Source organism: Octodon degus, unplaced genomic scaffold (genome assembly GCF_000260255.1).
Source record: "Octodon degus isolate 3935 unplaced genomic scaffold, OctDeg1.0 scaffold00029, whole genome shotgun sequence".
Lineage (NCBI taxonomy): Eukaryota > Metazoa > Chordata > Mammalia > Rodentia > Octodontidae > Octodon > Octodon degus.
In genome coordinates, this window is record NW_004524605.1 from 9,292,878 (window position 1) to 9,308,627 (window position 15,750).

At 43.5% G+C, this 15,750-nt stretch overlaps 1 protein-coding gene across 5 annotated transcripts in view; it reads left to right on the plus strand.

The window, feature by feature from the left end:
• The window catches only part of Gria1 (glutamate ionotropic receptor AMPA type subunit 1), a 322,606-nt gene that overhangs the window by 196,127 nt on the left and 110,729 nt on the right, over positions 1-15,750 (plus strand). For all 5 annotated transcript variants that reach the window (XM_004629373.1, XM_004629377.2, XM_004629374.1 and 2 more), the window contains 2 exons: positions 490-594; positions 15,387-15,497. In XM_004629373.1, the coding sequence (XP_004629430.1) occupies positions 490-594; positions 15,387-15,497 (216 nt within the window). The remainder of the gene's footprint in view (positions 1-489; positions 595-15,386; positions 15,498-15,750) is intronic.

The window sequence follows — 15,750 nt, forward strand, 5'->3', positions numbered from 1 at the left end:
CTCCGTGCCTTGCACCACCACTCAGTGAGGGTCGCAAGGGAATTTCAAGCTTCAGGCAATGAATCATAGGGTGAATCCCACTCTGGATCTTCTTAGGACCTACCAGCACCACCACACCAATCTCTTCCCTCTGCAGGCCTTCTTGGGTTTCTTCATCTTCAGATGTGTGTCTGAGAAGGATGGAACTGTGGTGGTAGTGCTGCTGCAGGGATGGCAAAAGGATTTCACATGTATACGCTCTTGTCCCCTGTCACTGTGCCTGGCATAATGGGTAAAGTGATGTTCAGGATGAATCTGACACAGAAAAGAAATCCATGCTTTTTACAGGTGCCTGCTGTCACGAGGGGGGTGAGAAGTTATAGCAGACAGGCTATTCCAAGCCTGTAACTTTCTTGAGTTTGACATTTTCACTTCCACAGGAAAAGAAGATACACAAACATGAAGTTTAACTTGTGAGTTCACTGGTCACCATTTGGCTTTGTTTTCCAGGTGCGATTTGAAGGTTTGACGGGAAATGTGCAGTTTAACGAGAAAGGGCGCCGGACCAACTACACCCTCCATGTGATTGAAATGAAACACGATGGCATCCGGAAGGTAAGGCCGCTTCTGAGCCATCGTCAGTGCAGTAAGGACCAAGCAGGACTCCAGACAGAGCTAAGTGTCTGGGAGCCCACTTTACTGGAGCAGCACCTTGGAAGACACTCAGCTCAGGTGCTAGCCCGCTGGGGCTTGAGGAAGTCAGGCCCATTCTCTGAGAATGGACTCATTCACTTGCAAAATGAAGATTCAACTATTTTGCAAATGGGAAGGGAACTAAGAGATGGAAGAAGGAGAAAAGGAAAGGGAAAGAGAAAGTAAAAAGGAGATGTGTTGTATATGTCCACCAACTCCACAATGAGTGCAGTCACTATTTATGGCAAACATGTACTGGTTTTTTAAGAAGATTCAAAGCCCTGCTTCTGTTGTAAGGTGCATGTAAAAAAAAACAAAAAACAAGGAACAGGAAAATCTTTGAAAATACAAACAAGAGAGTTGCAATCAAAATGCCACTGCCCTTCTTGAAGGATTCCAAAGAACTGAATAATGTTTACTGATGAAGTTAGCTGTCTTCTGCTGGTCTACACTTGGTCACATCTATTCCATGATCCATGTAAAGGTCACAATTAAAAGTACATTTGTGTAAATACAAGCACAAAGTAATATATACATGTATATGAAATATGGAATGTATGTATTTTCCAAAATTTTAAATAACATTCAAATCCTTGGGATAACATTCAGAATTCTGTAAGAGCCTGTAAGATTTGGGCTCTGCCAGTTTCTCTGACTTTGACCTTGACCTTGCTGCCCCTCCTCTCCCTGCTCCACTCATTCTGAGTGCCTTTCACTCCTCTCTGCTGTGATCCCCCCTCCCGCTCTATTCTTTTGCCTATTCAGAGCTTTCTTAGCTACTCACAGCTAATGTCATTCTCCAGAGCAGCCTTTATTGGTCTCTTATGATGTCTCATGGCAGCCTCTACTTCTGTGTCCTGGGCCTTGATCACACCTCTAATTCCTTGTGGCAGCACTTTGTAGTGACTAAAAAGCATTCAAAGGTGTGGTGCAGAGTGAGTTAAGGCATCATGGATCTGCAAACAGACTCAGCTCTCATGGACCTGGAAGCCTTGGCTTCCTACTCACGAGTTGTAGGCAAGTGCCTTAGACATCTCATCAGGTAGGTGGGTATTGCCATGATACTGTGATCTCACAGCCTCCTTAAAGGAATTACATCACCTATAGTGTGCAGAAGACCCAAGCACTGGGCCTAGCTGTCTCTAGCATAATGCTGTCTAGGGCCATTCCATCAAGTACACAAGCCACCAGCAACACGTGGCTGCTTACATTTGATTTTTAATTAAGTAAAATGTAAAGGTCAGTCCGTGAGTGACACTCACTCCATATCGAGTGCTCAGTAGCTACACAGGCAAATGACTTTTGAATCACTTTTCATACCACACATGGCTGAATGGCTTTTCCTCTGCATATGTGTAGAGCTTTTCTACCATCGCAAAATATTTTACTAGGTGGTTCCAGGTACCCTGTGTCTTCAGCTCTCTGAAAGCTGTCTTCTCTTTACTCTTACCCAGACTCCCTTCTTCCACCTTCTGTTCTGTGTTAACTGATCCCTTCCATCCATCCATCCATCCATCCATCCATCCATCCATCTATCCACCCACCCACCCATCCATCCATCCACCCATCCATCCATTCATCCATCCATCCATCCATCCATCCACCCATCCATCCATTCATCCATCCATCCACCCACCCATCCACCCATCCATCCATCCATCCATCCACCCATCCATCCATCCATCCATTCATCCATCTATCCCTTCTCCCACCCATCCATCCATCCATCCATCCATCCATTCATCTATCCATCCACCCATCCACTTATCCATCCAGGCTGTGTTAGCTTCCTATTGTTGCTGTAACACATTGCTGCAAACTGTGGCTCAGAGCAACCCAAATTCATCACTGTGCAATTCTGTAAGTCTCCCTGGGCTAAATCAATGTGTTGGCAGGACTGTGATCCTTTATGGAAACACCAGGAGAGAATCAGTCTCTTTCCCTTTCTCAACTCTGTCTAGACACCTCCCACATTTCTTGGCTCAAATTCCTCTCCCCCATATTCAAACCCAGCAACACCCCCACCCCCGACCTTCTTCCTGCACTCCATCTTCTCCCTTAGCCCAGGGAAAGGTTGTCTGCTTTTTTTTTTCATATATGATTCCATTTATATGAAATGTTTAGAATAGGCAAATCAATAGGAAGGCAGAATGTTTTTAATATATACGTAAATTAGGTGCGTACAGCAATTAGGTGAAGTGCATTAATAGTTTCTTATAGATAATTATATTGGGAAAGCTGGTTAACAAAATGAAAAACCTTGTTTGAATTAGTAAGGATGGAGTACTTCAGTGGGTCCCATCCAGATAATCCAGGTTAATTTCCCCATTAAAGGTCAGTAAATTCACTCATATCTGAAATGTCCCTTTCTCCATGTATGGCAATGTCTTCACAGGTTCTGCAGACAAGGGCATAGACATGGGGACATCCTCGTACCTACCACAAAGGCCACAATCACATGTGGTCTCTGCCCCCAAGCCTTCCCATCCAGGAGAAGCCATCTTGCCCTCTCATGTCCCACAGCCTACTTGACCCCAGCAGGGTATCTTCCTGCCCCGCTTTGCTGCACTGGCTGCGGCAGTGGCTGCAGCAGTGGCTCACATCCCACCCTCCTCTTAGACTGGCGGCAACGTGTCTCCCTCTTTCTGCCAGGCACCCCTTGATACTCTGTCGCAGCCACCTCACCTCCTGCCTCATTTTCCAGCAAGTACCAAGTGAGTTCACCCTGTTTGGCCCTGAGTGCACCTTCCAGCAAACCTCTGGCATCGGATGATGAGAGGTTGCTTTCTGGGGACAGTCTACTGTGAACGATGCTCCTCTAGAAATGGTCCAAGTCTTGGTTTATTTTGTTTGCCCATTTTCCTAATTCTTGCTTCTAGAGAAGACCTGTGCTAGGCCCCGTAGCTCTTACAACTCTCAGTGTCCACACCTATAACACAGGAGCAGACTGTGCCTGCACTAGCATCTTATGATTATCGTGAACAGCCCCTGTGTCGTTGGTTATGAAGACCGCCGCAAATCTCAGAGGCAGCTCATAACTTGGATCTGGAAAATGCTGAAGTAGCTCCTTTTTCTTTCTTTCTTTTTCTTTTGTGGCCACCAGCTTAGCCCACCCTAAAGGCAGACCTGGTGAAGCATGTAGTGTCTGGGATTGAACCACGATCCCTGCACTGCCTAAGCATGCCTAAGCAGGCACTTTATTTTTTTTTTTACATGTATTATCTTTATTTTGCATGTGAGGAAATCAAGGCAGAAAGAAGTTAATTATTTTTCTACTGCTTTCTTAAGAAGGATATAAGGCCATCTTGCTCCATCTTTTTTAAAAAATGGCTCTTTGATAAAGTTTTTCTAAATTCTTACACTAAATAAATTCTTTAATTGAGAAGCCTATTCACCATAGGCATTATCTAGAAAGTATAATGTATTATCACCCATTAAAATATTTTTTAGTAATTTTATTGAGAAACAAATAGCAATGAGACAGTTTCAAAGCCAATTAGCAGGACAGTTTTGATAATTAATACATTGCATACTGTTGTGTTAGTGGTTATTCATTGTACAAGATGCAGACATAATATCCTGTCCACAGAGACTATTAGAACAAATCTTTCTATTCATTGAAGTAAGAGAAGGTAGCTGTGTGTCTATCCTAACTATTTTGAATATACAGATACAAGATGATCGTTCATTTGTATCTCCTTTTTTGTTATGGTTAGATTTCTAAGTTTTTGTGTAAAAATATGTAATTGTTTATTCTTTATTTTATTTTATTTTTTTCTTCATATTCTGTAGGGACTCAAAGTTTAACATATCAATACTTGATGGAAAATACCTATTTCATGTTATGTCTAAGATATTTGATATTCAGACAAATAGTGAGGTTAAGCTCAACTGCCTATGTTGTAGGGGAATAATAATAAGCTTCTCTTCTAGAGGGTTAACAACCTAAGTTTGCAGACCAAAAATTAGAGAAAAAGAAGGGCTGAAAGAACAGCCAACATTTTGGTCCTAGCCTTTCAAGGTCAGTGAAGACTAAGGACCCAGGAGAACCTGCACTGTAACATCGTGTAACTCACTTATGTCCCAAATTTTCTGAACAAGGAGATTATGGGGCCACAGAGGAAAGTGATTAACAATGTAGAGTGTGCCTAAGGAGAGTCACATGGAGAGAAAACACTCTCTCAGGCTTTCACAGTGAACAAATTGGTCAAGCAGTGGCCTTGACTCATCCACATGGCTGACACTGACAAAGGATCTACCAACTGTGGTACAGGGTTTCAGGATAAATCCTGAGGGGATTTGACTAACCTTGTCAGATACAAAAGTTACATTTCTTGTTATATAGGTCTTGCTTTATCTTGGACTTAGTCATCCAGCAGAAAAGTATAAAAATGAAGTATTAAAGGTAAAGCCATATTAATATGCTGAGCTGTAAAAGGCTCAAGTCAACAACTTCTGACATTGCCAGTCCTACCGATAACCCACTACTATTATGGACTACTGGACTATATTGGAATATTTTTCTGAATTCATGCACCTACACTATTTAAATGACAATGGAATACCATTCTCTGGCAGACTCTTTAGACCACTGAGCTATCTCACTGAACCCCCTTTATCTTTAAAGAGATAAAGAGTGCTTTGCTCCTTAGTGTGCTTGTGAAGAGTATCAGTTTGAGTGATATAGCCCTGTTTCAGATGGATAATCAGAGGTAGACAAGCACCAGAGGCTGCTTATTCCTCACACTGAGCCGTGGCTGAATGGAGATCTTACTTGGGCTTCCGATTCTAACCCTCGCTCATTTGCCACAGCTGCTGCCAAGGCTGAGTGGATCACAGTGACACATCAGGGAGTCACTATGGGTTGAGGAGAGCAGCTCATGGAATGCTGCTATCCTTGTAAGGCACAGCAGCAATGCTACCTCCTCCCCAGGCCATCTTGCTGTCAGGTTTGGGGGAGGGGAAGGGAGTGACCATGCCTTGCCTTCCAGAGGAAACCATGTTGCAGCTTTCTGCAGAAATCCTGGAGCTCGCAGCCAGGTTGCTCTGAGAAAGCAAATTGCTGACCATGAACCAGGCTGTCCCTCAGAATGCTCAAAATGGCATTTTGTCCTCCTCAGGGAATTAAAAGATGGACAGATAGACAGACAGACAGATTAGATAGACAGACAGATAGAAAAAAGGATATAGTAGATAGATAAATACAGACATATAGATACATAGATCAGATATAGATACATAGATATACATAGATTAAATATAGATATAGAGAGATTAGCTGTAGATACATAGATACAGATAAAGATAGATATAGATATATAAGTTACATAAATAAATATAGATGTATACATATATAGATTAGATGTAAATATATATTGATATAAAGATAGATCTAGATAGATAAATATAAAGAGATAGATATATAGATACAGATATAGATATTTAGATAGATAGATAGATAGATAGATAGATATAAATACACTAGCTATAGAGACTGAGATAGATCCCTATTCTCTAGTGACACAAATTAGTATTTCTATATAATTCATGAACAGCTGTGTGTGTCACAAATAAACTATGAATGTTGATCTGGATTTTGTGGTAGTGGAGTGGTTTTGAATAAGGCAGATTCCTTTCCACATGTTAGTGGTAGACTGCATAGTTCACTACACTGCATAGCACAGTGTAACAAGTAAAAGAAAAGAAAAGAGCCTTCCACCTAGTAGCCCTGGCCCAGCTGTGGCCAGCGGCATGTCTCTTAGCCTCTTTGGGTCTTTCACAGAACTGAGGGATGGGCTGAACAACCCCTAATTCCTTTCAGTCTAACCTTGGACGCCCTGAAAAATGCCCTAGCATATGACTTTACCAGCCTTACCCCCCTAACCACATGGTCCCTTCCCTGACAGAGCTTTAGCTTCCTCTGCAGAAGTAGAATTAGGGCCTCTATCAATGGATAAACTCCCCCCCGCCCCCGGCGTGAACTCCTCTGATTATTACTCTTGGATCCAGGGATCCCAGATCTTTGAGTTTACCCTAGACTTTTCTCAGAGACTATTAGAAGCCCTCTGACCTCTTCCAGAGCTTCTGTTCCTGGAATAGAAGTGGAGGATCTATAATAAGAATCAGCTGATCCCCCCAAATAGAAGACTTATCTGGTGGCTTGGTTTTAGAAATGCAAATTCCTGGGTCTCCACCAGTGGGCTTTCTGATTTTGGAGAGAAGAGGCCCAGCAATCTGTACAATTAAATACCCTTGCCCAGCCTGAGTGCAGCCTAGAGCTTAAAGAGATCTGGTGAGAAACAGCAAATAGCTTGGGTTTCAGAGATGGATAGACTAGGACTTCAGTCTCTGCTTTACTCTGCACAAGGCACATGACCTTGACCAAGTTACTTCATGTCTATAAGCCTCAGGCAACCATTTGTAAAAGAGAGATAATGCACTTTTACCTGGTAGGACTGATATAGGATTAAAAGACACACAACGACTGTCATCCCCAATGGTGAGTGGTTCGGAATGGACATTCAGTGCACCTGACGTGCAGTGGACATCCAGCTCACAGTCAGTCAGTCAGTCAGCTAGTTAGTTAGTTTTGTCAACTCCCTTCCAAAGGCAACGGAAATTTTATGTCAGCATTGAGTTTGGGTGAGTCAAGCCGATGGAATGGATAAACCAGCAAACAGAACCAACTAAATAACCTTCAAAATTCTACAAGCAAATTGTTGTGCTTTATTTTTCAGGTCGCAGGGCCATTTTAAACTTCCTTTCCAGGGACTAAATCCTTTCTTAGAATATGGGCTTAACCATTCTTTGTTTATAGGGGATCTGACTTTCAGAAAATCAACTCTCCCCCATCTGTGCCTTCCGGCCTTTCACTCAATCACTTCCTAGCTAAGTAATTGCTCAGATTTTCCAGGGTGACCTAGTTGTATTTGTTTCAGTGGGCTTTGAGTGGCTTACCTACTGTGTGTAATAAAAACAAGCCGTGTCATCATAATTCAGGGCCGCGAGAAAACTTTCCTGCTCTTCAGCCTGTATCCTGCCCGCTCATGCGCCAGCACACCCTGTAGGTATCTGGATCCAATTCAACACTCCATGGAAATGAGTGTCCTCTAAATATACATCCTTCATAAAGTTTAGGAGATTTAGCTGCAGAGATTGGCACTGCCTACACTAAAGCTAAATCCTAGGAAATCCTATTTAGACTTATCACTTCACCGTACAGTACTGATTTAAGGATGCCTCTCTCAATAAAATACCTTGTCAAATTCAGGTTCAATCACAAATTCTCATAAACAACTGCTCACAGGCGAGTGGTCCAGAAAATTCTCTTGCATCTTGCATCAGGAGAGGAACATTGTTGATTTAGCTGTCTTGGCACAACACCGTTGATCCTGCAGTTGTTTGGGGACCTGGCTGAAGGCACCTGCTCTTTTCTTATTGATCTGAGTCCCGAGGTCTGTCCTGAGTTTGGTATTCCCAGTCCTGACCCAGGAGTAGCTGCAGTGGAAAGACCATACAGGAAAGAAGCCACAGTGGACAGAAGTCCAGCTCTTACCAAACGTAATCCTTTAAAGTCCTGAAGGATCCCTAGCTCTCCAGTTCTTAAGGCCTTTGGAAGGTTTCCTTTCAATTTGCCATTCAGTGTCGGATGTACCAAGTCACTGTGCACATCCCAAACTGGGCTTAATTCAACCACTTCTCGCCATCTCCTCTTGCCTACCCCAGGGCCCAAGCTACTTTCCCACCGCAAGCAGTAGCCTGCTTAGCACTCACAAGCACTGCTGTCTGTCTATGCCTGGCCCTTCTAAAACCACCACTTTCCCACCAGCAAATCTGGGAAATAAATTTCAAATATCCCTCAAATTATACTGCTCTGCTTAAACTTTCACGGCTTTCTTATTGCTAGCAAACCACAGGGTGTCTCCTGGCCTTGGCCTTGGAAGCCCCAGGCAACGCTTCCTGCTCATTTTTCTCTAGGTCATCATTCTGTCTCTACCCTGGCTGCTGTTGTTGACGATGATGTTGCTGTCACTCTTCTTCCTTGAGCACTTTAAGCTCACTTTTTCCTTGGGGCATTCACACATGCTCTTCCATCACTGTATGCTAAATGTTGGTTTATTCCTGCCTTGCAGGTCTCAGCTCCAGGGAAACCACCCTGAAAAGGCTGTTCCAGACCACTTTAGAGCACCTCCCACTCACCCAGCACAGTTATACTACCCCACTTTATTTTTTTCAAATTGCTTGTCCCTTCCAATACACTGCTGCTGGTTGGTTGATCTAAATCGAGGTTGGAAGACTTCATCCTGCGGGCCAAATTCAACTGACCACCTGTTTCGGTGGTGAGCTAATGCTTTTTACATTTCAACAAACAGTTGAAATAAATTTTCAAAAAAGGCCATAGTATGACATGTGAAAATTATACAAAATTAAAATTTGTGTCCATAAATAGAGTTTTTTTGGAACGCAACCATGCTCATTTGTCTGTAAATTATCTGTGCTGATTTCACTGGCTTAACAGCAGAGATGAGTATTTGTCTCACAGGCTGGATGCTCTGTAAAACCTAAAGAGATTCTCTACTAACTCTCAATCAGGGGATGGACTGACTGTCTCTCTCTTCTTTTGCCTCTTTGCCATTCTTAAGTATATTTTCTGCTTCTATAATAAAATATCAGGCACTGGGTAATTTATACAGAAAAGAAATTTATTTCTCACAATTCTGGAGGCTGAGATGGCCAATGTAAAGATTCTAGTGTCCGGTGGGGGCCTTCTTGCTGTATTATGATGAGGCAGAGAGCATCGTAGTATGGAAAGAGAGCTTGCTTTTGTAACAGAGCCACGCCTGCCATAACTAACCTCTCCCTCAAGTAATAACATTATGCATTCAGAAGGGTAGAACACCATGTAAATCCAAACTGGGCTTAATTCAACCACGTCTCGCCATCTCCTCTTGCTTACCCCAGGGCCCAAGCTGCTTTCCCACCACAAGCAGTAGCCTACATAGCACTCATGAGCACTGACCTTGTAGGTCTCAGCTCCCCACCCCTCACAATGGCAATTACATTTCAACATGAGTTTTAGCGATGACATCCAAACCACAGAACCCTAAAATGACAGATCTCTAAAAGCAGAAACCCTATTTGTAGTATGTATTATATCTTCAGTACCTGGGATATACTGACACATGGTAAACCCATGCAAAGAAGTGGCTGTCTATTAGATAAGTGGGACATTTATTGCACGTTGCTGGGGAATCAGGGAGCATATTTCTCTGTCACATATTTCCATTGATCTGCCAGTAAGTAAGAAAAAAGCATTCAGCAAATTCAATGAAATAACACCTCAAGCAGAACCCAGATAAAGTTACACATAAACTTATTAACTTCAAATCCTTTAAGTACCTTAGCTTAGAGACCCCCTAGCCACTGTAACAGATAAACTGAAATTTCAGCCACTTAATACAATAGAAGGGTTTTTTTTCTTGTTTACTCACCGACTAGTTTTGGCCTGAAGGCCCTGGCTGAGACTGATTCATAAGGATCCCCTGCCTACCACTTGGTGGTTCGTGATGGTGTCAGCAGTTAGTAAGATGAGGAAGAAGAAAATGGAAATGGTACAGGAGCTTTTGCAAGGTCAGCGTACACCATGTGAACATCATTTCCATTGTATTCCATTGTCCATAAGCCAATAATTTGGCCCAACTAGGTACAAAGCAGCCTTGCAAAGTAAGTCTTTGGGTCCAAAGCCACTTCCCCATCAACATCTCTACCCTAGGGAGACAAATAAGAACACTTGGTGCTTACCTAGTTGTCTTTGTCACAGGGACACCTTACTTTTTAAAATGCTGATTATAACGGATCTCATTTGGGGAGGTCAGGACCTGTAGTTTCAAAGGCAACCTGGGGATATCAGTGTATAAATTCAATTTGCTGACTGTAGAAGGTAAATCAATTGAATTTGCAGTTCTGTGATTATCTCCTTTGTACTTCATCCACTTAAATAACTGTGGCACATCATCTAGACTCATTTCCTGTAGTCAAAGAATCTTTAGAGGTAGATGGAAAACAGATCAAAAACTCTAACAGGCCCCAGAGGAGACCTCTCACTGTCAGAATTGTTTAAATCCTCTCCCAAGCAGTGGCCCCAATTTTACCAAACTACTAACTCTGACTTACTTCCCAACAGAATGAAAGTTCCTGCATAGCTTCGGTAAGCAATCAAAGTGCTGTTCAATAATCCAATCTGTTTCGCAAACAAAGAAATCTCTCATCTCCAATGTGCAATGTCTCTCCAAATATCTTTGCCAGCCTTCTTTCCATCAAAGTCTGCCACCAGATCTCTCAGTCTACTACCTTACTAAGCACGAGTTTTGATATCATGAAGTCTCTAATAATCTGGGCAATGTTATTTTTTTCTCCTATGAGATTAGCAGTAAATGAACTCACTCATAGTATTTGACTATAGTATTCATTTCTTATTTGAAAGTGGCTGTCCATGAGCCGAGCTGTACAGCACGGTCTGTAATTGCCTGCTTAGCGTTGGTGTGAGGGCACCAGATTTGAAGGATCGTATCCTTCTCAGGTTTTTCTTCTAAGCTAGGTAAGTCTTGGATACACAGATTCATCTTGCTCTTTTGCTTATATTTTATCAAAATAAATTGAAAATTTAAAGCAGATTTTGTGATTTTTTTTTTTTTTTTTTTTGTATTTTAGGGAAGGGTTTACAGGGTGTTCAGGGCTCACTACTAGATCGGACTCGTAGTGATCTGCCTGTTTACAGCCCCCCAAGAGTTGGGATTACAGGCATGTGCCACCACACCCAGTCTCCATTGCTGTCTCAGAGTGCCCCAGGGTTCAGGGCCAGCACAGCAGGCCTGAGGATCGAACCTCTGGCCCCTGCACCTGCTTGCAGGCGCTTTAATCAGCTGAGCTATTTGACCAGCCCTTTTGTGATTTTTTTAACCTTGAACCTGAGCTATTCTGTATGTAAAGAAAGATTTGACTGTCAAATGAAGTTGAAAATTTCCTGGAATACAGTCAGTATTTTTTTTTTTGGAGATTGATCATGTTAAATAGCAAACTAAAATGTATTATAGTATAGAAATTTATCAACCTCTAATGAGGTTCCTAATTCATCCTAATATGTATCATTCTTTAGCAAGCTGACAACTTGATATGAACTCACAACATACTCTGCACACAGCTGCACCTGCATCAGCTCATGCATACTTTCCCCACCCGCATGGGGCAGGCGCTATTAACAGGCCTCCATCCTGCACTGCAGAAACGAGGCCCCTAGAAGCAAATAGCTTGCTCGAGGTCATAGTATTAGTAAGACCTAGCTCTTGCAGCTGATCTACTTGGCACTGAACTAATGACCACTGAGCCCCTTTCCAAGAAAAAATAATTCTCTTTTTTTTTAATTTTATTTGTGTGGGGGGGGGCCAGCTCAGCCCACCAGGGGGCAGGGCTGGCTGGCATGTGGTGCTGGGGATCCAACCGTGATCCCTGCGCTTTGCTAAGCTTGTTCCAAGTAGGTGCTTTAGACCACTGAGCCATCTCACCAGCCCATGAAAAAATAATTCTTAAAGCATTGTACATTGCAGAAGAATTATTTGCTAATCAAAGGGAGTGACTTCCTATCGTCTAAGGATTTGATAGTTTAAGTAAGAACAGATGAATTTGTAGATTAATTTTGAAAAAGGGAAGAAGAAAGGAAGATGGAGAAAGAAGAGAGAAGGAAAGTGGAAAGAAATGAATAAAAACTCTTCAAAATCATCTGTGGGGGGGAATAATCATATTTGGCAGCTGTGGTCACAAATGTATATTTTATCAAACAGTCTTACCTTTGTGCTATATGAGATTTGGGTTCTAGTCCTACCATTGCCTGCTATATAGTTGAAGATTATAAATTAAGTCACTTAATCACTCTAAGCCTACATTTTTTTATGTGTAAAACAGAAAATAATCCCAAGCCTAGCTGTGCTCTTTGTACCATGTAAGAATCAAAAAAGTCGAGTGTGAAAAATACCTTGGGGAATTTTTTAAATACCAACACACACACACACACACACACACACACACACACACACACACACACGGCATAGTATACTACCGCAGTTGTTTTAGACATTTATTATTTGACCAGAAGAGTCCTTGTATAAAGCAACTCTTAGGGGAAATCCCAACGTAGGAAATAGGTTAAAAGCATAGCTGAGTGCTGGAGCTGCAAGGAGGAGCCCAGAGATCCCCTCCTCTTTCCTGAGCCCTCCCTCCCTCCCAAGAAGGAGGTGCAGTGTCCCCTCAGGTCCCCCAGGGTCCTCTAGAGCACTGCTTCGGCCGCTGCTCTGTGATCTCTGAGCCAGTTCCCCCTGTGTAAAATGAAGGCATGGGACAGAGCGCTTTTTCAGGCCTCTGTCAGTAATGACGACATTCTGGAAGTCTAAGTATCCAGTTCTTGTGTCTTCAGAAAGAAATGCCTCCTTCCATGTGGACTAGCTGCTTCACACACAGGCAACATCACAGCACACTTGCCCAGAGGTAAATGGGAACAAGGGTCCTGAGAGACAGCCCCCCAAGCCCCCGCTTTCAGTCCTCTGAACTGTCTTTGAAACATCAGTGTTCAGCAGTTCCGTCCTGGGTCACAGCTGTCTGGTTCATTCTCTCCTCACACTCTTGGAGATCACTTGTCTGTGAAAGGGACTCTGGGAAGAACGTACTTCTGTCTCATCCCCAAGGGGCCTCAGTACCATAGAAAGATGGAGGTGGACATGAAGCAGCTGGACCACAGGCTCCACTGGGAGCGCACACAAACCCTCCCGGCTTGGCTGGGCACACACTGGCATGCAAGAGGTAGGGCTTGCACTGCACGAGCTTCTTGACTCAGATATTGGCTCAGACCCTGGTCCCATGGGTCTCTTGTGATGTTGGAAAAGTCTCTCAACTTCTTCACCTCATGCTTCCTACACACATGAAATGGGAAAGATAATTGGCCAATTTTGTGGGCTTATAAGGGATGAAAAGAATAAAACATAAAAAGCACTTAGACGAGCACCTGAAACCCAAGAGCATTCAGTAAATAAATGGTAACTGGCAGGATCTGGACCAGGCCTGGAAGCCTCTTCACAAGGATAGCACAGTGACAAAAGGCAGGTGCTGGAGACAGATGGCCAGGGTTCCAGGCTGAGCTCTGCTACTTTCCAGCGGCACCATCTTGGACAGGTTAGCAGCCTCCCTAAGCCAAATGAGACGGCACTAAAACTGTGAAACACGCAGCCTGCGACAGCAAGAATGCTAGCAGTGTTAGCAGTTGTTGTTGTTGCTACTGACTGGGAATTGCAGGAAGAACAATGTTAGGCTAGAGGACTGGGGAGGACTTCAAGGTGCCAGTGACACTGGGCCTGGCTGGGTTGGCATGCTCTGCGCTTTCTTCGAGCTTGACCCAAGCTCTAGCTGCCAGAGCTGTTCACCCTCCTCCTATACATTTCCCTTTCTCTTACTTTTTACCTTTTATTTCTACATTCTACTAGCAGCAGAATAATCACAAAGCAAAATCATGACTGTCTAAATAGATATGGAGAGGGGGAGGGAAGAAACCAGGAAGAGGGGAAGGAAAGAGATAGGGAGGGGAGGGGGAGGAGAGAGCAACACCTCCCGTGACTCTCTGTTGCCTTAAGGACACAGTCTACATTACTTAATCCAGCCTTTAAATCCTCTGCCACTTAGATGCAAGACTCACTGTCCTCCCAGGCCAATGCTGTCTCCCCAGAACCCACAGGACGTGTGTATCTGGGCAATTCCCACCTCTATACCTTGCCTCATTCTTCCTGATCTAACATGTGTGGGCCTTTTCCTTCCTTCTCCAATGACCTCAAGCCCTGACTCTTCCTGCTGCCTTGTAACCTACACAGTCCCCCACACTGAGCTTCAGTCTCCTGAATTCATTAGCCTCCCCACTTGTCAGGACTCCCTCTGTGTGTGGGGGTGCTTCGTGTCCTCCTAAGTGGACCAGGGTGTCTCCAGGGCAGACAGTGTCGCGGGCTTCCCTCTGCCTCTCTCAGCCCTGCCACACAGAGTGCTGAGTATTTCAACTCAGAGCCTTGTATGCAGTAAGGGTTGCGCTTGCTGAAAGGCTGCAGAAAATAATTCGGTGCTCATAAGCTACTGATGTTTGGCAACTTAACCTTTAATCTGTTAATCTGCACACTATTTACATGTATTATGGTATAATAGTTAACAGGAACTAGATAAGGATAAAATAATTATCCTGAGAAGTTGAATCTGGATGGAGAAACACAGATAAGTCTAAGAAAAAGTAAAAGGAATATAACATTTAATCATCTGATTCCAACTACAGTTCTTAGTGAGCCCAGGAAAAGAAAGGGTTTGTGGGCAGGTGTGTAACTGCAGGAATAAAATCCTCAAGTGCTGGCTTGATTGGACAAGAGTTTAGCTGTGGAACCTATTACACCTTCATTGTTCAAAGGGGTGGTTTCCTGGTTTAGCTCACCATCATGAAGATTTTCACTGGGGGGCAGATTGAGCTGGGGGAACTTGGCAAGCCGTGCTTCTGCTTGTTTCTGTCTGCCAATTGTTTAGCCACGATGTGCTCAATACATCGTCTACATGGTAGGACCCTGTGCTTTGCTGTCTCTGGTGTTGGCTGGGTGGTCTAGAGGATCTTGGATTGCCTTAGAGCCCCACCTTCTTGTTCACAGATTGGCTACTGGAATGAAGATGATAAGTTTGTCCCTGCAGCCACTGATGCTCAAGCTGGAGGTGACAACTCAAGTGTGCAGAACAGAACATACATCGTCACCACAATCCTAGTGAGTCCTCAGTGCTTCCTCAAGGTTCTTGGGATTCCAACAGACAGCACAAGCAGTCTCCACTCAGAGGTTGAGTTGGTCCCCCTTCTTGCCAAGTGGTGCCAACAATGGCAGAAAACATGCCCTGCAAATGAGAGGCTCTGAATTTTCACCCAGTGTCTCTTAATTTATTGTCTCATTTTATATCCATGGCTAAGCCATATTTAAGTTTATTTAAGGTCTAGTTCTCCTCCTTCCTTCAAACATTTTTTTT